Consider the following 23265-nt stretch of genomic DNA (forward strand, 5'->3'; position numbering starts at 1 on the left):
GAGTGCTGCGTCCAGTCCCGGCTGCTCCGCTTCCTACTCAGCTCCCTGCTAATGCGCCTGGGAAGGCAGCAGCAGACGGTCCAAGTACCTGGCCCCTGCCACCCTCGTGGGAGACCAGGATGGAGTTCTCCGCTCCTGGCTTCAGCTGGCCCAGACCTGGCTGCTGCGGCCCTTTGGGGAGTAAATCAATGGATGGATCTCCCTCTGTCTCTCTCCCTCTCTCTCTGCTGCTCTGGGTTTCAACGCAATAAAGAAGCAGATCTTTAGAAAAGGACAAGTCGCCCAAGGACACAATGAAACAACTGATCCAAGTTAAACTTAGATGAGATACGCCATTCCATGGTTTTATTTTTAAATAGAGTAAATGTTAAGTACATCATGGATGTTCAAACTTCTTTCTCCAACTGCATATTCAAGGTATGACTATAAAGTAATGAGACTTAAGAAGCCCAATGACAAACACACCAGACCTTATATATCAGACGAGTATGGTCCTTTGATGTTATCACATCAGGTACGACAAAATAAAGTGTTACAGTATTATAGTAATTTGTATTTCCAACAATGCGTCCATGTTCATTTTCATGATTCCAAGTTATCTTCACCAATCCTATACAGCAGGTATTTTAAAGACAAGCTCAGGCTCAGAGAAGTTAAGTGGCTGGTTAAATGTGACACACTTAAAAGAGAAGTGTACGACTAGACTAGGAATCTGACGCGCAGCTTGGAGCTTTTTTCAACACAACTCACGCCCTCACTACCTGACCGTACGATCCAAAGAGGCTGCCAATACAACGTTTTTGGAACTCCTCCGTTGGAACTGCCTACAGAGCCAGTGCACGTACAGCACAGAAAAGCTAGTCTCATTACCTTATAATCATACCTTGTTTCTGACCCCACATGGTAGCAGCTAGCTTCATCACTCACCTTATTGATCAGTCTTGACTCCGAATGACTTTTGGCTGTCCAAAAATCAAATCCACCCTCAAAGGACGAAGATTTCCCATCACTGAGGATAATCAAAAGAATATGTCGCAGACTCCGAAGGCAATGCCAAAAGAGGAGTTCCAAAAGTGTTTCTGGGCAATGACAGCACTGCTGGGACGCGTGCGGACCCTCCCACAGTAACTACTCTGAAGGGACGATACTCATTGCGATATATTCATTCTGGCATGTTTGCACGAAATCCGATTATTTTATAGTCACACTTTATAAACAACAACTTAGCCACAGAGACGTTACGTTTCTTAACAGAATTGCTGCCTGTTAGAAAACTTCATGAACTATGAATTATTAAAGTTCTAATCCTCTTCTAGAACAATTATGTGACTTACCCGAAGTCACTCAGTTTGTTTCTGGCAGGGACTGGACTACAGTGTGGATCCTTTTCACACTTTCTCTACACTATTCACGCTATCTGTACTGCATCTTAAGATCAAAAGAGCTTAATCATTCACAAGCATTCAAACAAGTGGCGACATTTTGAGGTCCTGTTACAATTTCATCGAAAGCAATAACTTAAGCCATCTTGACATGAACCTAAAATAATTCACTCTTACACGTCGATCTAGTAGCACAAATAAGACCAATTGACCGTCATCCACCCCTCCCCCCTAAAGTCCAACCATCTCTAGGAGATGAAGGCCAAGAATAGCATAAATTCTAAACTTCTTGGCCTTTGCTTCAATTCAGGCCATTTTTTTTTCTTATTTAAAATTTTTATCTAGGGACTGGCATTGTGGTGCTGCAGGTTAAGCTGTTGCCTGTGATGCCATCATCCCACACACGCACTGGTTTGAGTTTCCGCTGCTGCGCTTCTGATTCAGCTCCCTGCTAATGAGCCTGGGAGAGCAGCAGAGGACGGCTCAGCGCCTGGACCCTGCCGTGCATGTGGGAGACCCAGATGGAGTTTCAGGCTCCTGGCTTTGCTTTGGCCCAGCCTTGGCTGTTGTGGCCATTTCAGGAATGAACCAGTGAATGGAAGATATTTCTTTTTGTCTCTCCCCTCTCTAACTCTGCCTTTCATGCAAATAAATACATCTTCTAAAAATATTTAACAATTCTATACACAGATACACATAGGTGATTAAGCTAGGACTGACAGTTACTCACAAATTCAAACTCAAATATCGCTGGACTCCTTACCTTTATTGTTATAGACATCTAGGTAATTAGGGGCCGAGAAGATTGTAATGAGCGACGGGAAGCCTGTTGCCTGGCTCTTCCTATACATTCGATACCTGCAAGAGAGGTGACAGCCCGTCTGTCTTGACAGGAAAAGCAAAAACTCTGCGGTGGTATTTGGTGCAGCTTTAACATAACTTACCCAGCGTCCTGGGCTTCGTGCGCTCTGATTATTGATAATAAATTGTTGTTTTGTAAAAATTCACAAACTGCAGGGTAACTAAAAAGGAAAATTAAAAAATCATAAATCCAGAATTAGGACAATTTTAAACACAGGAACAAAGGGGAAAGTTAGGATGCTATGAGCTGATTTTGTTCCTAGATTCTAAGTATCACACACCACTGAACTTCTAGTAGCAGGGTAGTGGCCATCAGTGCTTCCTCATTTCGGTAACAGACTTCATTACAGACCAAACGTGAAGAGAACTAACTCCTAAAATCTCCTATTAGTACTACTACTTTTCTGAATGCCCACTACTTGTTAAAAAGAACTGCAGAACACAAAACTAACCTGAAATTATCAAGCGCTAATTATTTAGTTTACTTATAAAATCTCTGTTTCTCATTATGTTCACTAGAAAATCATTTACTTTTAAAAGAGGATTATGTGTGACGTAAGCAAGCCGGCAGAGGCCCTCAGCCCTCAGCGCCCCCAGCCGCACCCACTGGAACAAGACTCAGCAGCCACCCACGGGCATCAGTGCCGTCGTGGGAGCCTTGGGACGAGGCCGCCGCTCGTGACCCCGAGGTGGAGCCCCGCAGCGCGGACTGAGGAGGGTCTTTGAGAAGGCACGCCCACTGACTCCGCTGCAGCCCGGAGACCGCCTCTCCATTCCTGCGCGTGCGCAGTCCTGCTGCCTGCCCCGGCGCTCAGGGACTGGGGAGGAACCCCGCCCGTGGCACGCAGGGAAACCTGGTCACCAACCCGATACCACTACAGATCCAAACCAGCACTGAGAGCTGGCGTCAGCCTTCCTGCAATGCGGTCCAGGGCCAGACTTGTCTTCACAAAGATGGCGCGGGAGACACATTTGTCCGTGCATCTGGTGACAGGACTGCCGACTAGACCCACATGTAGACCTGAACCAGTCCTGCCCACAGGGGACATACAAAGAACATACCTGCCGCCCATGCCTCTGGCAGCAGGCCCACCGACCACACACACTCTTGCAGCCCAGTCACTTGGCTCTAGCCATGCTCAACCATAATCCCAGAAGCAATCCCATGAGCCCAGGGGCCCAGCAAAGGTGATATTTACCTGACAAGTCCAGTCTGTAAGGACCAAAAATTTATCTTGAATTGTACAGATCCCTATGCAAGACCACACGGACCATGAAGAATCAGGTAAACATGGCACTACCAAAGGAAACCAACGAAGTTCCAGTGACTGACCGAAAGAATGGAGACTCAAGAGTCACATGACAGGGGCTGGCGCTGTGGCACAGCTGGTTAAAGCCCTGGCCGGAAGCGCCAGCATCCCACACGGGCACCGGTTCGAGTCCCGGCTGCTCCACTTCCAATCCAGCTCTCTGCTGTGGCCTGGGAAAGCAGTAGAAGATGGACCAAGTTCTTAGGTTTCGGCACCCGCATGGGAGACCTGGCAGAAGCTCCTGGCTCCTGGCTTTGGATGGGCACCGCTCCAGCTGTTGCAGCCATCTGGGGGAGTGAACCAGTGGATGGAAGACCTCTCTGTCTCTGACTCTCCTTCTCTCTCTGACTTTCAAATAAATAAATAAATCTTAAAAAAAAGAATTACATGACAAATAATTCAAAATAATACCTTAGAAAAGCCCAGTGAGCTACAAGAGAATGCAGATAATAAATGAAAGCAGGAAGATAATACATACACACACTGAGCTGTTTGGTAAGGAAGTGCAAGCCATGAAAAGAACGGAACGGAAATCCTGGGCTGAAGCTCCTGATTTTGGATCGGCAAAGCTCCGGCCGTTGCAGCCATTCGTGGCACGAACCAGAGGATGGAAGACCTTTCTCTCTGTCTCTCCCTCTCACTGTCTGTAACTCTACTCCTCAAATAAATAAATAAAATCTTAAAAAAAAGAATGAACAAGAGTGTAGAGTATATGGGATGCCATCACTCAAAATAATAGATGAATTATGGAGCTCAATAATGAGCAAAGGGCGAGAGAGTGGAAAGTTTACTTAAAAGAATAATGGCTGAGATCTTTTCAAATCCAGGGAGAGAAACGGACATCAATTCATGAAACCCTCCGTCTCCAAATTCAGTTAAATCTACAGAGGTACCCACCAAGATGCATTATATTTAAGTTGTCAAAAGTAAAAAAAGAGCCGGCGCCGTGGCTCAATAGGCTAATCCTCCACCTTGCGGCGCCGGCACACCGGGTTCTAGTCCCGGTTGGGGCGCCGGATTCTGTCCCGGTTGCCCCTCTTCCAGGCCAGCTCTCTGCTATGGCCAGGGAGTGCAGTGGAGGATGGCCCAGGTGCTTGGGCCCTGCACCCCATGGGAGACCAGGAAAAGCACCTGGCTCCTGGCTCCTGCCAGGATCAGCGCGGTGCGCCGGCTGCAGCGGCGGCCATTGGAGGGTGAACCAACGGCAAAGGAAGACCTTTCTCTCTCTGTCTCTCTCTCTCTCACTGTCCACTCTGCCTGTCAAAAAAAAAAAAAAAAAAAAAAGTAAAAAAAAACAAAACAAAAAAACAAAACAAAACAAAAAAAAAAAAAACAAGAATTTTGAAAGCAATAGAAAACAGTTAACTTGTCACATGTAAGGGAGTTTCCATAAGACTATTGGTGCGTTTCTCAGTTGAAATCTTGAAGGCCGATAGAAAAGTGAATGAAATATTCAAAGTATTTAAAAGAAAAAAACCCTGCCAAACAGAAATGCTTTACCTGGCAAAACTGTCCTTTAAGAATGAAGGAGAGGAGATCTTTGCCAAACAAACCAAAACCGAGTGTCACCACGAGACCTGCATTTTATGAGCTGCTAAAGGGAGTTTCTGAAATTAAAACAGATACTAAACAGCCACACTACACAAAATCATACAGAAGCATAAACACCATTGCTAACAGTAAACATCAAGGTAAAGCAGAACATTGTCAATACTGTAATGTCAATACAGTAATGTATGTAAAGGCACACAGATAATTTTAAACCTATATAACTTATTTATTTATAAAAACAGTGAGAGCAACTATACTCACAGAAATCTGTTTATAGAAATAAGTAAAAATCTGACCCAAATGACACTGAATATGTGTGTATGGGGGGAAGCAGTAGAGTGTAGAGTTTCTTTGTGTTGCTGAAGTTAGGTCTTTCTCAGCCTAAGATAGACTGCTAGAACTATAAAAAGTTTGATGTGAACCCAATGGTTAAAAAAAAGTCCAGTAGATACGCAAAAGATATGGAGAAAAGAACCAAAATATACCTCTATAAAACTCATCAAAACACAAAGACAAGAAAGAGAGAGGAAGGGGAGAACAGCGATTCCTTACTTAGAAAGAATTACTTTAGCTTCCCAGTCACAAGACGTAAGAGTGACTGAATGGATTAAAAACAAAAACAACCCAAGACTCAGCTGTCTGCTGTCTGTAAGAGACTCCTTTTAGTTTAAGGACACAATGGCTGGAAGGAAGGGGCAGACATAGATATTCCATGGAAACAGCAACCAAAGACAGCAGGTGTGGCTATACTTCTACCAAACAAAAGAGGCTTTAAGCTAGAAATTGTCATGAGACAATTTTAGCCATTATATAGTAACAGCTCAACAGGAAGATACAATTATAAATCTATACATACCCAATATTAAAGCACTTAAATATATAAAGCAAACGTTGACAGTTATAAAGGAGAAATACTCACAGAGAGCAATACGACAATAAGAGCCTTCAATACCCCTGTCTTTATCATAGGTAAATCACACAGACAGAAGTCAGTAAGCAGTGGGCACAACCGAGTAACACTACAGACCAGCTGGACCTAACAGACACAACTGGAATACTACTCTTCGCAAGTACCTGTGGCACAGTCTCCAGTGCAGATCATAGGTTTGGTCACAAAACAAGTCGTAACAAAGTTAAAAAGCCATAAATCATTCCAGGTATCTTTTCCTATGGTAATGGAATAAAACTAGAAACCCATAACCGTAAGAAAACAGCAAGATTCACAAGTGATGCAGAAGCTGTACAACATACTCCTGGACAACCCTTGAGTCAAAGAGAAGATCAAAAGGGAATTTTAAAAATAACTCAAGGGGAATGAAGATGAAAACACAACATAACAAAATTTATGAGATGTAGCAAAAGCTCTATTAAGAGGGAAGTTTATAGTAACAAACATTTATGTCAAAAAGAAGAAATATCTCAAACAACCTCACTTTTGCTAGTCAAAAATAATTTTTAAATCCCTAACTAGAAAAATAAGAACAAATTAAGCTCAAAGTTAGCAAAAGGAAGTAAAAGATTAGAGCATAAACAAATCAAATAGAGATCAGTAATATAAAGAACCAGTGAAATATAATAATTTTTTTTAAATTTATTTATTTATTTTTTTTTGACAGGCAGAGTGGACAGTGAGAGACAGAGACAGAGAGAAAGGTCTTCCTTTGCCGTTGGTTCACCCTCCAATGGCTGCCGCGGCCGAAATAGAATAATTTTGAAAAAACAAACAGCTAGGCTAAATAAAAAAGAGAAACAACTCAAATAAGTAAAATTAAAAAAAAAAATCAAAGATGAGACATTACAATGGATGCTTCAGAAATAAAAAAGGATCATATGAAAAATTATGTCAACAAATTGGGTAACCAAAGTCATTTCATGAAGCCAGCAACACTCTGACACCAAAGTCAGAGACACCACAAGGAAAGTACAGGCCAGTAACCCTGATGAGAGAGATGCAAAATACTTAGGAAAACAAATTCAACAACACACGCAAAGAATTATACCCACGATTAAATGGGATTTATCCCTGGGATGCAAGGACGGTTCAACATATGCAAATCAATCAATATGATACACTACATTCACAGAAAGAAGATTAAAACCACATGAGCATCTCAAAAACCCTGGGCAGAATTCAACATCAAGTCAAGAAAAAAATTCTCACCACAACAGTATAGAAGGAACTTACCTCAGTGCAACAAAGAGCACTTCTGGAAAGCCCAGGGCTAACATCGTGATCAAAGGGGGAAGTGAAAGCCTGGAAATGCTACCTGCTCTCACTACTTCTAGTCAACACAGAACGGAAGCCCTAGCCAGGGTAATTTGATAAGGAAAAGAGAGAAAAGACATCCAAATCAGAAAAGGAGAAGTCACATAATCTCTACTTGCAGATGACACGTTCATAGATGTAGAAAACCCTAAGTCATCAACCAAAAAAGCTGCTATAACTAATAAATTCAGCAAAGTTGCAGGGACATGAAATCCAAATACAAAAATCACACGGTGGGTGTTTAGCCTGGTGGGGAAGACGCCTGCAACCCACACTGCAGTGCTGGCTCTGGCCCCAGGCCCCAGCTTCCTGCCAATGCAGGTCCTGGGAGGCGGCAGGCATTGGGCTGACTCAGTGACTGGGTTCCTGCTACTCACACGCGGGATCTGCATTGCACTTCCAGCTCCTGCCCTGGCCTCAGCCTCTCCCTGGCTGTAGCAGGCATTTGGAGAACTGACCAGCGGATTTGCAACAGCAATAAAAAGGATAAAATACTCAGGAATAGAAAATTGAAGCAGATACAAATAAGCAGAAAGACACCCTACACTCATAGATTAGAAGAATTAATATTGTGAAAATGTCTATACCACTCAAAGTTATCCACAAAATACCAATAGTTATATTTTTAAAGTAGAAATAAATCCTAAATTTATATGGAACCACAAGACCCCAAATAGCCAACGCACTTCTAAGTAAGAGCAAAACTGGAGGTAGCATACTTTCTGATTTCAAAATATATTACAACGCAACATTAATCAAAACTATATTTCTGGCATAAAAACAGACATGTAGACCAAAGGAACGGGATAGAGGTCCCATAACTAAATCCAGCAAGTGTAGTCAACTGATCTTCAACAAGAGTTCCAAGTACAATGGAGAAAGGACACTCTCCTCAATAAAAACTGTTGGGAAAACTAGATATTTACAAATAAAACATAAAACTCCACTATTCCCAAACTACGCACAAAAAATAACACAAAAGACCTGGCGTTGTGGTGTAGCAGATAAAACCACGGCCTGCAACACTGGCGTCCCATATGAGCGTCAGTTTGTGTCCTGGCTGCACCACTTCTGATCCAAATTCCTGCTAATGGCCTGAGAGAACCAGTGGGAGAGATGGCCCAAGTACTTGGGCCTCTGCCACCCACATGAGAAACTGGGATGGAGTTCTAGGCTCCTGGCTTAAGCCTGGCCTGGTCCTGGCCATTGTGGCCATCAGGGGAGTGAACAAGTAGATGGAAGAGTGCTCTCTCTCTTTTTCTCTCTCTGTAACTCTGACTTCCAAATAAATAAATCTTTAAAAAAATATTGAGGGGCCAGCACTGTGGCATAGTAGGCTAAGCTTCCACCTGCAGTGCCAGCGTCCCAAATAGGCATTGGCTTGTGTCCTGGCTGCTCTTCTTTCACTCCAGCTCTCTGCTGTGGCCTGGGAAAGCAGTAGAAGATGGTTCAAGTGCTTGGGCCCCTGCACCCACGTGGGAGACTCGGAAGAAGCTCCTGGCTCCTGGCTCCAGTCTGGCCTAACCCTGGGGATGGCAGTCATTTGTGGAGTGAACCAGTGGATGGTAGACCTTTCTCTGCCCCTCTCTCTGTCTGTAACTCTACCTCTCAAATAAATAAATAAGATCTTAAAAAAATATTGAGATACCATATACTTGTCAGAATGGCTATTATAAAAGGCTTGATAACAAGTGTTGGGGAGGATGTGGGGAAAAGGGAATCTATACATTGTTGGTAGGAATGTAGGTTAGTACTAGCTGTATGGAAACCATTACAAAGATTATTCAAAAAAGTTAAAATAGTGCTATCATGTGATCCAGCAATCCACTTCAAGGTGTAAACCCAAAGAAAATGAAAGGGATACAGAATGTGTGCATGTGTGCTCGTAGCCTCAGGGCCTGCACTTGCAGATTCAATCAATGGTCCATCAAAAATATTTGGAAAACAAACTATATCTACATTAAACATGTACCAAGTTTTTTCTTGTCATTATTTTCTAAACAATAGCGTATGACCATATAAATATATTTACATTGTATTAGTGATCAATGTAATCTAAGGATGATTTAAAGTATACAGGAAGATACACACAGATTCTATATAAACACTATGACTTTTTTTTCTTTGAGATTTAAAAGCAAGATTTATTAGAGTCAGAAACCTCCAGCCAGAGCGGCATGGAGGGGGGTGGGCCCAAGAGAGGAAAAAGTCCTGAAGGGGCCCGTGGCAAGGGGGTTTTTAAGCACAGTTTTGGGGAAGAGATAAAACTTATCAGCATGACATTCAGTTACAAGGCGGGGACAAAACCCACCAGAAGATCTGATTTGCAATCCTTTACCCTGTCTGCGCCATGCCATTCTCTATAAGGGCCTTGAACACCTGTGTGCGTTGGTACGGCTGTGAAAACAGAATTCGTGAACAATGAGTCATTAATCTCAGGGGAAACACAGGGTTAGGGCCCTGTGAGCCTTGGTGATAACATTTTCATCACATGATGAACACACAGCCTTGTTTTAGACGTGTTTCTGTATAAAAACACCATACCTAATATATATTACTGATTCACTAACATACAACTCATGCCAGCTCCAGTCCCAGCTGCTCTACTTCCCATCCAGCTCCCTGCTGATCAACCTGGGAAGGCAGTGCAGTGCAAGACGGTACAGGTGGGAGACCAGGGTGGAGTCCCTGCCTCCTGTCTCCAGCCTGACCCAGACCTGGCTGTTACAGCCACGTGGGGAGTGAACCAGCAGACCAAAGATCTTGCTATCTCCTTCCCTATCTTGCTCCCCAACCCTGCCACTTTTGCTCTGCCTTTCAAATAAACAAAATTTTTCTTTTAAAAGAAGAATGCTAAAAGTATGACAAAATTCAGGTTTCTTTTCTTTGTGCATGTGTCTGTGTGTGTATTTCATTTAATGAATGCACTTAGCAAATTAACAAGGTATTTTTAGAGGACCAAGTCATGTATTATTTGTCACAGTAAAATATTGGGATTAAGAACAATTAGATTTCAAACTCCCTTATATCTCCTTATTTTTGAATGGCAAACAATGAAAGCTCTCATTAGATTTAAGATAGTAACTAACTTCCAGGAAATGTCCTGGGCTTAGTTCACAATGTCCTGTTCTTTTTATATCTCTGTCTATACTGCTGGCTCCAAAAGCCTTTTATGTCACAGGGCTCCCCTATCTCAGAGCTACTGAAGCACAATCTCTGGGTAAAAGTCAAGAAATCTTTGTCATTGAAAAAGTGCATGGATAAGGTTCAGGAGCAAATAATCCTGATCTCCTAAGAGTCAGGTAGCAGGGGGCCTATGCTGGAGTGCAGCGGGCAAAGCCACAGCCTGCAGCACTGGTATCCCACATGGGCACTGGTTTGAGTCCCGGCTGTTCTGCTTCCGATCCAACTCCCTGCTAATGAGCCTGGGAAAGCAGTGGAGGATGGCCCAAGTGCTTGGGCCCCTGTACCCACGTGCGAGACCTGGAAGAAGCTTCTGGATTCTGGCTTCAGATTGGCCCAGCTCCAGCCATTATAGCCATTTGGGGAGTGAACCAGCAGATGGAAGACCTTGCTCTGTCTCCCTGGGTGTCTCTCTCTCTCTCTCTCTCTCTCTCTCTGCCTTTCAAATAAATAAATAAATAAATCTTTAAAAAAGTCAGACAACAATATCGAAGTATTGCAAGGTGTTCTGTTTAGTGTATTATACTTCTCAGGGCATAATACCTTTAAAAAAACGTTAAAAAACAAAACAAACAAGAGTTCTTTGCCTTCTATGCATCAATAAAATTAAACAGAAGCCCTTATAGTACACATATTCAAGATACAACACGCTTAACCATTACTTGATAAAATGCAGGTGTGGCGCCTTTAGTACTTTCTGCTTTGAGGACCGGCTTACCTGAAGAAGTAAGAGCACCCGCGGACAGTGTTGTGGGTATAGTGCTCCAAGGTCTTCTCGTTGCCGTAATCCTCAGCGGGATCAGACCAAAGCAGGTCGCACACTGGCCCGAAGGCAGGAGGCTCAGTGAACCTATCTAACTAGAAGACATGCAAAAGCCAAAAGAAAAAACATCAGGAAAGACAAGGACTGTTGGAAGCTGGGAGGAGGCGAAATCCCCGTTCGAGAACATCCCCCTGTCCCCAGAGCAGGCAGGGGGCCCCTAAGGAAGGAAGGGAACACTTAGCAGGTCCAGATCCACAGTGTGTATCTTTGTCCTCGATAAACTGCCTAATCATCCCTCACAACCAGAGAGAGGCAGGGCCCTAGAAAGAGTGTGGGGTGCAGTTCATTCCAGTTGTCCCGGTGAGTCACCGTCCCCAGGAGAGCAGGGAGGTTTAGCAGCGGGTCTGCTCACTGTGCACCTCATTCGGGCAGGCAGCCTCACTCTACAGAGTGCCAGCTCTGATTTGTAGAGGGCTTTTCTCCCTCCATTCTCTGCAGTGAGGACATTTAAATATCAGTCATCATCTTGCACCTTTAGTCACTTTTTTTTAATGCTTTAGTTAAAAGCATAAAACCCAAAAGAAAACAAGTAGCTAGAACAGCTGGGTGCCCACAAGAGGATTTCCACTACAAAGAAGGAGAAATTTTTATTACATAACTGATCAGATTATAAAATTCAAGACCTTTCATGTACAAGAGACACGCTGGTTACGTAAAAGACAACACACCAGCAGACACCGCAGTGCACGGGCGTCTCCTCCAACCGCGAGCAGACTGACTTTCACACACAGAAAACTGCTTTGTGAAGCCCCTGGTTTCAGTACTATATGAGAGAGGTAAGAGAATGCAAAGGTGGAGTGGACGGTCACGTGGAGTAACACGAGTGGGGGAACACTGGTCGTCAGCACGTGGAAGCACTAACACTACGTCACCCAAATGTCAATGACATGTCATTTCAGAGCTGGCCAAGTCCTCAGACCAACCGCCCCAACCTCCTCATCTCACAGAAAGCCTGACGCTTAACTGATCAGTTCAGGGTTAAACACGGGCACTGGAGCCCTGGTTTCTTTCTATATTGGGACACAATTAGAGCGTCAGGGCTGCACACTAGGGACACGTTTCCAGGTGGCGACAGCACAGAGTTCATCAAGAGAGAGCAAACTTCTGGTAGATACCAGTCACCTCACAACAGTGAGGTCAGGGTAATGTCTATCATCTTACGTTTGATCATCTGCATTGAAAAAAGTTCCATAAAATATACAATGGTTCTCTGCAGTAAAAACAAAAACAAACCCATCACATTTAAAAAAGAAACCGTCTGAGGGAAGCTTACTTACTTTCCTAATGTCATCTAAGCTAGTGATTTCAGGTGACATTCCTCCATGTACACAGAGAAACTGCTGGTTCAAGAGGGCAGCCAGAGGGAGACAGTCAAACGTGTCCATACACGCGTCATACACCTGTTCAGAATATTTGATTCGACCTACCGAAAAAGGAAAAATAGTCAAAGAAAGAAGCTCTCACATATTAAAAGACCAGAAGTAAGTAAAGCTTGTTCAAAAGCCATTTATTTTGGGTAAAGTTATAAACACAATCATCCCTGTAGGGATATTTTGGCAACATTGTAGGTGTCAAAACCTCTCTCCTCCTCTGCAGGTGAGTGCGACCTTGGAGTAAGTCTGCAGTTCTGTTGCTCTCAAAACCCGGTGAGGTGTGTGTCAGCGGAATTATCAGGCAACATGACTGTGGCCAAAACTGCCCAAGAACCTGGCAGCCGGCTCTTGCTTGGGCTCCTCTGAGGGCAGCGACTCCTAACTGGGTGTGTCCCTTGTGGGACAACAGAAACCACGCCATCAAGTTTTCACAGGAGACACCCGCACTTGCGATGCATGAGGCTTCCCCGCCAGGGTAGCCCGCTGTCTGCTCCGTGTGGGTATTACTTCCTAGCACCTGGGCTGCGACTTGGGTGGGAGATGGGGGGAGGCAAGGGGTGCAGGGAGCCCTGACTGTAGCACTCCTACGAGGACTCCTCTGGAAACGAATGCTTGATGCTGCCCCCTCTGACTTCTCTCCTTCTCAGCAGGTGGATGCCAGGTATGGACTATGGTGTCTCCTGAGTCTGAATATTTTATTAGTTTTTAAAAGACTGGTTATTTATTTAGAAGGCAGAGTGCCACAGAGAGAAGAAGAGACAGAGACACTGACCTTCCATCTGCTGGTTTACCCCTCAAAGGCTACAACACCCAGAGATGGCCAGGTTGAAGCCAGGAGCCAGGACCTTCATTTGTGTCTCCCACATGGGTGGCAGGGATGCAAGTATGTGAACCATCATCTGCTGTTTCAAGGTGCATTACTAGCAGGGAGCTGGGTCCGAAGCAGAGTAGCTGGGACTTGAACCAGCATTCCCATATGGGACGCCAGTGCCCCAAGCAGGGGCTTAACCCACTGTACCACAACATTGCCCCAGTACTGTTTCTTTAACGATCCCCTGGGCATGCTGAAGACATACAAGTTGAAACAGGAGTTTTGAGAGACACCAATAAAATGTCAGAAATCTGTTCGCTCACAATTTTTAATGTCTATAAGCAAATTATGCTGATTCCACTTTATCTAAAAATGACTTAATGGATTATATTGTGATGTGGATGTCAAGTTGGACTACAGAACAAGGAAATACTGCAACCACGGTTCTCCATAATTCTCTAGGAAAAAAGGTTCATTAAACGATAGGCAGGAAACTGATGATGGGCTTAAATTCTATTTATTTATTTGAGAGGCAGAGAGACAGTGAAAAGAGAGAGCTGCCATTCCCTGGTTCAGTCCCCAGCTGGAACTTAAACCTGTTCATGCTCTTAACCACCCTCGGATAATCTTCCTAATCATTATTTTTAAAAAGAAAATATTTAATAAGAGTATCTAAATAGCCAAATAGGTACAGCTGCCTTCTAGATCCACCAGTTCTACATCTGTGGATTTAACCAACAATGCACCAAAAACATACTTGGAAAACAAAATTGTGTCTCGGAGTGGGAGTTCAGCCTAGCAATTAAGATGCCCAGGGCGTCTGGGCTCCCTTCCTGCCCCGAGAAGCAGCAGTGACGGCTCACGTGTAGCGAAGGCCCAGCCAAGCCCCGGCTGTTCCTGGCATTTAGGGAGTGAACCAGTAGTTGGAGGCTACCTTTCTTTCTGTCTCTGCCTCTCAAATAGAGAACAGTAAATGTGGAGCCAGTGCTGTGGCACAGCAAGTTAACCCAATGCCTGCGATGCTGACAGCCCATATGGGCCACCCAGCTGGGAGACCTGGAAGACGCTCCTGGCTCCGGTCTGGCCCAGCCCCAGCCACTGTGGGCATTTGGGGAGTGAACCAGAAGATGAAAGATCTCTCTCCCTCTCTCTCTGTGTAACTCTGCCCTTCAAATAAATAAATGAATGAATGAATACATAAATAAATAAATCTCTAAAAAAACCTAGTAATTAAAAAAAATTGGGTTTGTCCTGAATATTTACTTATTTCTTATCATTATTTCCTAAACAGTAAAATATAACAACTGTTTCCATGGCATTTATATCATATTAGGTATTCCAAGTAATATAGAGATGATTTAAATTCTAAGGGTGGATGTATGTAGGTTATATGCAAATTCTGTGCCATTTTATCTAAGACCTGAGTTCTGGAAACAATCTATTGTGGATACCAAGGGATGACTAATTTCCAAAGGTTAAATTCGCTGATTCAAGGGCTTTATTTTCATGGCAAATGCTTATTTCTACAACGAAGGGAAAATGTACCACAGCCATAGGGTCACACTGATAACAGTGCTAACCAGAATTAACAGTAAAACATTAACAAATCACATTTCCCACAAAATTCTTTACAATTTTGAGATTCAGCACTGTTAGCAAGAAACCACAACCTGGTCTCACCACTGATCATGTATTTGCTTCATTTTTATTGCTTTCATTAAGAAAAAAAGTAGGTAATACAATTGCAGGGTTCCAAATTAAAAAGCTAGAAAGGGGTACACAAGGTCTCCCTAATCCCTCTCTGCAGGCAAACAGGATGACCAGTTTCCCGGTTGTCTTCGAAGACGGTCTGTGCACATGCACGCAGAAACAGATTTTGTTCTCTCTTCTCAACACCCTTGCTGTCTACACAAACGGCAGCATGTTCACACATCTCTGCACTTGCTGTTTGTACTTACTTTAGAGATCATGCCACATCTTTACACGCAGAGTTCAGGGGTTAAAATCCCACCCTACAACATACTGCTGTAGCGCACTGACAATTCTGAGTGAAAGACACTGCAAACAGCAGGCGCCAGACTTCACCCTGACCTCCGTGCGCTTTCTTGGAAGCAGGAGGTGAAATTCCCTGGTGAGTGATGCCTCACCCACACTGGAAGGGAAACAGCACTTGTTACCAAGCACGGGAAGCTGAAGCCAAGAGTTCTGTACAGACCTTAGTAAAGTAACTTATATTCCAGTTCCCCATATAATCTAGTTACTTTTTCACAACTTACTGCTCCGTCCCGTTTAGAGTAAGCATAAGCATTCAACAATGCATTTGGGTCTTCATTTCCTTACAAGGATTCTTGTGTCATGTAAAATCTTTATTAGGTAATGTAGCTGTTCTTTTCTGATTGCTTTGTCTTCTATCCATTTAGTTCTTGGGCCCAGCCAAAAATTCCTAAGAGGGTAAAGGTCAAGCTTTGCCTCCCTAACAAGAGCTTTCTAATATTTTTCTTTTAGCATATACATAGTACTCCACTTTACAGATATACAACAATCTAGCCAGACGACTCTTTCGCCATTCTAAATAATGTTACAATGAATAATGGCAAACGGTATTTATTTATTTTTTAAAAAAATCAATTTTCATACCAACACTTTTTAATAGGATAATTACAGGAATTTTTGGAACTTGTCAGTAAGCACTTTCACTACACATCAAAAAATGGCTCATGGAAACAACAAATTGGCTTACTTTAGAAACTTGTACCCATAGCTATGAGATGGAATCATAAAAACACTCAGTTTCTTGGCTTGCAAGTGAATAACAAAAATATTTTTGGAAAGACAAATATGGCCTGTCAAAAATCAACCATTAACACACTTTTCTTCTCAAATTATCTTGGATTTAAAGAAAAAGAGGCAAAGGGAATAAATATGAAAAAAAAAAATCTGTGCATTATGAAGCAATGTGAGAGCTGATAAGAGGGAGGAAAGGCCTCCACCCAGCATCCTGAACGCATGCGCAAGATCCCAGCTGCACAGCCTGGAACCGAACGTCACCTAGCCGTAATGACAGGGCAATGATTCTGAAAGCCACAGTGGCCTTAGGCAACACCACCCAGGAAAGTGCACACATGCTCCTTCCTTATATGGGAATACAATTCTAAATTTGTACTTGAGAATTTGTGTTTTTGCTTCAACATTTTGTTTACTTTTCCAAAGCAGCGTCAGAATAAAGCAGAAGTACGTTGGCGAGATGAGAGGAAAAACGACTGGGTTAAAATACAGCCGGGTTATGTGAAAACCAATCAAAACAGGCAAGAAGAAATTCCGTGCAAAATGAGACACCTACATTGTTTCCCGACCCTACTGCTCTTTTTAAAAAAGTCTGAACTAATCTTATTTACCAAAATAAGAACTCTGGTAAACAGATTAAATGTCACCTACAAAATCTGAACTTTAATTCATAAGTGGGGAGGGCAGTGTTGTGGCATAGCAGGTAAAGCTACCACTTGTCACCATGGCATCCCATATGGGTGTGAGTTCCTGTCCTGGCTGTTCCACTTCCGATCCAGCTCCCTGTTAATGGGAAAAGCAGCAGCACGTGGTCCAAGCATTTAGGCCCCTGCCACCTAATTGGGAGACCTAGAAGCAGCCCCTTGCTTCTGGTTTCGGCCTGGCCCAATCTTCCTTTTGTGGCCATCTAGGGGGTAAGCCAGCAGACGGAAGATCTCCTTTCTCTCTCTCCCTCTCTCTCTTGTAACTTTGACTTTCAAATAAATAAACAATTCTTCAAAAATATATAATTCACAAGCAGCTTTCTTCATTATAACCATACTCCTAAATAATAATAACAACAGCTGACTTCCATCAAGAATTACATTCCATCGCTTCTGGGCTAAGATCAAGTATAGTACGAGAATACATTTCACGGTCTTTGTTAACTGCTTTATGTGCATTATTTAATTTTGCCAGGTGACAAACAAGTGTTCAGGATAGCTCAGTATTTGGTTTAGAAAAACAGAACAAAATATTACACATTTTTCAAGTATTTGTGCCATGGTTAGCAAACGACAAACAGAAGAGACTTCCCAGAGATGACGCTCATTCGTGACTGCATCACACACTGGAAATGCCAGGGATACTCTCAGAGCCTGGCCCTTCACTGGCCCATTTTTAAATTACCAGACTGGAAAAATATTAAAATATTAATATATGATGACGATGAAAAATAGTTCAAACAGCACTACAGATGACAGCAGTTCAAAAGTACATAAGGTAGCCGGCACCGTGGCTCAATAGGCTAATCCTCCACCTTGCGGCGCCGGCACACCGGGTTCTAGTCCCGGTCGGGGCGCCGGATTCTGTCCCGGTTGCCCCTCTTCCAGGCCAGCTCTCTGCTGTGGCCAGGGAGTGCAGTGGAGGATGGCCCAGGTGCTTGGGCCCTGCACCCCATGGGAGACCAGGAAAAAGCACCTGGATCCTGGCTCCTGCCGTCGGATCAGCGCGGTGCGCCGGCTGCAGCGGCGGCCATTGGAGGGTGAACCAACGGCAAGGGAAGACCTGTCTCTCTCTCTCTCACTGTCCACTCTGCCTATCAAAAAAAAAAAAAAAAAAAAAAAAAAAAAGTACATAAGGTCTCCTGACCCAACTGCCCAAAGGCAGTCACCATCATTTCACATATTTAACTGAACAAAAGGAAGAAGTACACATGCCACGCAAGTGACTCCTCCCCCCACCATCAGTGTACCTGGGCAGCGCCCACATCAGTGCACACTCCTGACACACTCCCCCACCATCAGTGCACACTCCTCACACACTCCCCCACCATCAGTGCACACTCACACACTCCCCCACCATCAGTGCACACTCCTCACACACTCCCCCACCATCAGTGCACCCTCACACACTCCCCACCATCAGTGCACACTCCTCACACACTTCCCCACCATCAGTGCACCCTCACACACTCCCCCACCATCAGTGCACCCTCACACACTCCCCACCATCAGTGCACACTCCTCACACACTTCCCCACCATCAGTGCACCCTCACACACTCCCCCACCATCAGTGCACCCTCACACACTCCCCCCACCATCAGTGCACACTCCTCACACACTCCCCCACCATCAGTGCACCCTCACACACTCCCCACCATCAGTGCACACTCCTCACACACTTCCCCACCATCAGTGCACCCTCACACACTCCCCCACCATCAGTGCACCCTCACACACTCCCCCCACCATCAGTGCACACTCCTCACACACTCCCCCACCATCAGTGCACCCTCACACACTCCCCACCATCAGTGCACACTCCTCACACACTTCCCCACCATCAGTGCACCCTCACACACTCCCCCACCATCAGTGCACCCTCACACACTCCCCCCACCATCAGTGCACACTCCTCACACACTCCCCCACCATCAGTGCACCCTCACACACTCCCCCACCATCAGTGCACACTCCTCACACACTCCCCCACCATCAGTGCACACTCCTCACACACTCCCCCACCATCAGTGCACCCTCACACACTCCCCCACCATCAGTGCACCCTCACACACTCCCCCCACCATCAGTGCACACTCCTCACACACTCCCCCATCAGTGCACCCTCACACACTCCCCCACCATCAGTGCACACTCCTCACACACTCCCCCACCATCAGTGCACACTCCTCACACACTCCCCCACCATCAGTGCACACTCCTCACACACTCCCCCACCATCAGTGCACCCTCGTCACACACTCCCCCACCATCAGTGCACACTCCTCACACACTCCCCCACCATCAGTGCACCCTCACACACTCACCACCATCAGTGCACACTCCTCACACACTCCCCCACCATCAGTGCACCCTCCTCACACACTCCCCCACCATCAGTGCACACTCCTCACACACTCCCCCACCATCAGTGCACCCTCACACACTCCCCCACCATCAGTGCACCCTCACACACTCCCCACCATCAGTGCACACTCCTCACACACTTCCCCACCATCAGTGCACCCTCACACACTCCCCCACCATCAGTGCACCCTCACACACTCCCCACCATCAGTGCACCCTCGTCACACACTCCCCCACCATCAGTGCACCCTCACATACTCCCCCACCATCAGTGCACACTCCTCACACACTCCCCACCATCAGTGCACACTCCTCACACACTCCCCCACCATCAGTGCACACTCCTCACACACTCCCCCACCATCAGTGCACCCTCACACACTCCCCACCATCAGTGCACCCTCGTCACACACTCCCCCACCATCAGTGCACCCTCACATACTCCCCCACCATCAGTGCACACTCCTCACACACTCCCCCACCATCAGTGCACACTCCTCACACACTCCCCACCATCAGTGCACCCTCACACACTCCCCCACCATCAGTGCACCCTCCTCACACACTCCCCCACCATCAGTGCACACTCCTCACACACTCCCCCACTGTGGGGAGCAACTCGGACTAGACTAAGTTACTGGAATTAAGACTTATTCTATGCATCTGCTCTCCCACAATATGGCGCTGAGAAGGGAGAAACAGCTTCTACACAGCTGCCTCCAGTTCAACCAATAAACTGTAGGACCTACTCCTGATTGGAGGAGAGCAGCGTACTCAGCATGTGGGTAGCAGAGTTGGGATTGGCGGAAGAGGACTATAAAGGAGGAGAGAGACAACATGCACGAGGAACATCTAAGGGGAACATCTATCTGAATAACACCTGTGCAGCCCCCGAGAGAGCCGGTCGGCGGTGTGCCACTCTCCTGCGGAAGTGGGGAAAGTGGCTAGGGGGAACCGCCCTTCCACGGAGGTGGAAGGGACGGTAGCCAACCCGGGAAGAACCAGCAGCAAACCCGGGGAGGGCCGAGCAGATAAAAGAACAGCGCAGGGTCCTGTGTCGTTCCTCCACGAAGAGGGGGAGAGACATAATGGTGCCGTGACTTGGATATGAAGCCTAGGCAGGGTCTTGTGTCGTTCCTCCATGAAGAGGGGGAGCGACACCCCACCATCAGTGCACACTCCTCACACACTCCCCACCATCAGTGCACCCTCACACACTCACACACCTGTCCTTCAATTGTTGCTCAGTACTCCATTTTTAAAAATGTGTTATCACTTATTTAATCACTTATTAACTTAGTTTTCTGTGGTTGTTACAAGTAACTTGGCAAGGAACACCCTTAGCATCCACTTGTTTCTGGCCTTTTGTCCGGTACCTGTGTCGGTCAGGACTGTAAGATGACCTGCATTGGTACAGTCCACTCCCTGTTAGGTGGGTGGGACCGTGAATCGAGGAGTCTGGCACCACTAGGATCCGTTACACGGCAAAGGGGAGGCTGGTGGGGGAGCTGCCCGCGTCAGGGGAGCCTTTCAGAGCTGGCCGAGCGGCGCAGTCAGCAAGGCATCGGAGCTGTCCTAGAAGATGCAAACACCGCTACTGGGAGCCAGCCTGGGCACCAAGTGCCAGTCAGTGTAGGCAGTCTCTCCAAATGGGGCTTCCAGGAAAACAGGGACCTTAAGCCACAGCTGCGAGGACTGCCCACAACTACTGACCATGAAATGGACCCCCAGTCACACACAAGAGCCACCACCTGGCAGCAGCTGGTTTCAGCTCATATGACCTTGCAGTTGTTTGAATATGGCTTGTTTCATCCCCTGTGTAGGGTGTGAGAGGGTGGAAACGTAACCGAACTAGGCGGGGCCTCTGGGAGATGAGCACCATCAGATGAGATCATCGAGGTGGAGCCCACATGACTGAATCCCGGTGGCCCTTCACGGAGAGGGAGTGGGACCAGCATGAGCACACACACACACACACACACGGGAGAGAGACCAACACACACACACACACACACACACACACGGGAGAGAGACCAACACACACACACACACACACACACGAATGAACCCCGGTGGCCCTTCACGGAGAGGGAGTGGGACCAGCATGAGTGCGCACACACGCACACACACACACGGGAGAGAGACCAGCACACACACACACACAATTGAATCCCGGTGGACTTACATGGAGAGGGAGAGAGAGCAGCATGAGCAAAGACACACGTGTGTGCACACACACATATTTATGCACACACACACACCTGTTCTGCCTGTCTCCTGTCAGGTGATGGCACTGCCTGCAACAAGACCATCCACAGGTGTGGCCCCTTAACTCCGGGCCAGAGCCATGATCCAAAATTGACCTCCTCTCTGTCTAACATATCCAGTGTGTGTGGTATGATTTTATTAGCAACAGAAAACAAACTGAGCAGAGAGTGCAGCTACACTGTGCCTGGACTCCGGCTTACATTAACTGCAGGACGACAAATGTGCTCTTTTAACCACTGAATGTGCAGCAATAAGAACCCGGCACAATCTGCAGGATCAAGTCTTACACCCCCGACTGCTGGGGCAAGGGACGCACACCGAAGGTTTCACAGATGCCATAACGCTGCTGTTCAAACAGTCTAGGACAATTTAAACAGCCACCAGCAGTACATTAAGTTTTTAAAACTTGTGATAATTATCTGCTGGTTTCAAGTGTTTCTTCTCGTAGATCTCCAAGGGCCAAATGACCTGAACCTTGCCTGCTTGTGGCTGACTTTTCTGTCAGAGGAGTTTCTGAAAAGTGTTCAGGGGGCAAGCGTTGCCCACCGGCTAGTGAAGACCCCGGGCCTCACGCAGGAGTGCCTGGGTCTGACGCCTGGCTCTGGATCCCGACTCCAGCTCCCTGCTAATGCAGACTCTGTGAGGCAGCAGAGACGGCTCAGGTGCAGGGGAGACCAGGCTCTATAGCTCCTGGCTGCGGACTGGGCTGGGGCACTGTGGGCACCGGTGAGTGAATCAGTGGATGGGAACTCTCTTACTCACTCACCCATCACTCACCCATCACTCACCCATCGCTCACTCACTCACCCATCACTCACTCAATCACTCACTCACCCATCACCCACCCACTCACCCATCACCCACTCACCCATCACCCACTCACTCATCCACTCACTCACCCATCACCCACTCACCCATCACCCACTCACCCATCACCCACTCACCCACTCACTCATTCACTCATCACTCACTCACCCATCACTCACCCACTCAGTTACCCATCACCCACTCACTCACCCATCACCCACTCACCCATCACCCACTCACCCACCCATCACCCACTCACCCACCCATCACCCACTCACTCACCCATCACCCACTCACCCACCACCCACTCACCCACCCATCACCCACCCATCACCCACTCACCCATCACCCACTCACCCACTCACTCATTCACTCATCACTCACTCACCCATCACTCACCCACTCAGTTACCCATCACCCACTCACCCACCCATCACCCACTCACCCACCCATCACCCACTCACTCACCCATCACCCACTCACCCACCACCCACTCACCCACCCATCACCCACTCACTCACCCATCACCCACCCATCACCCACTCACCCATCACCCACTCACCCATCACTCACTCACCCATCACTCACTCACCCATCACTCACTCACCCATCACTCACTCTCTCTCTCTCTCTCTCTCCTTCTGTGTCTCTCAGAGGAATAGGTAACTGTAAACAATGTTCATACTCTGAAAGTTCTTGTTCGTAACAATGACCTTTCCTTCCAGGCCCTACTCGGAGGTAGGCTGTCATTATAACTACCACCTCCACTGTAGGAA

General features: G+C 46.2%; 1 protein-coding gene across 22 annotated transcripts in view; it reads right to left on the reverse strand.

The window, feature by feature from the left end:
- PPP3CC (protein phosphatase 3 catalytic subunit gamma) overlaps nucleotides 1-23265 on the reverse strand; it is a 112348-nt gene that overhangs the window by 24259 nt on the left and 64824 nt on the right. For 16 of the 22 annotated variants that reach the window (XR_016211791.1, XR_016211790.1, XM_070047321.2 and 13 more), the window contains 4 exons: nucleotides 12654-12799; nucleotides 11272-11411; nucleotides 2327-2404; nucleotides 2146-2240 (listed from right to left, as the gene is read on the reverse strand). Coding sequence is in view for 16 of the 22 variants with exons in the window: in XM_070047321.2 (XP_069903422.2) it covers nucleotides 2146-2240; nucleotides 2327-2404; nucleotides 11272-11411; nucleotides 12654-12799 (459 nt within the window). In the remaining 6 variants the exon portion in view is untranslated. Of the gene's footprint in view, nucleotides 1-927; nucleotides 1010-2145; nucleotides 2241-2323; nucleotides 2405-11271; nucleotides 11412-12653; nucleotides 12800-23265 lie in introns of those variants that run through there. The other 6 variants (XR_016211792.1, XR_016211795.1, XR_016211794.1 and 3 more) reach the window with 3 other exon arrangements.

The sequence above is a fragment of the Oryctolagus cuniculus genome, chromosome 8 (assembly GCF_051225735.1).
Source record: "Oryctolagus cuniculus isolate XC-2025 breed Fujian yellow rabbit chromosome 8, ASM5122573v1, whole genome shotgun sequence".
Classification (NCBI taxonomy): Eukaryota; Metazoa; Chordata; class Mammalia; order Lagomorpha; family Leporidae; genus Oryctolagus; species Oryctolagus cuniculus.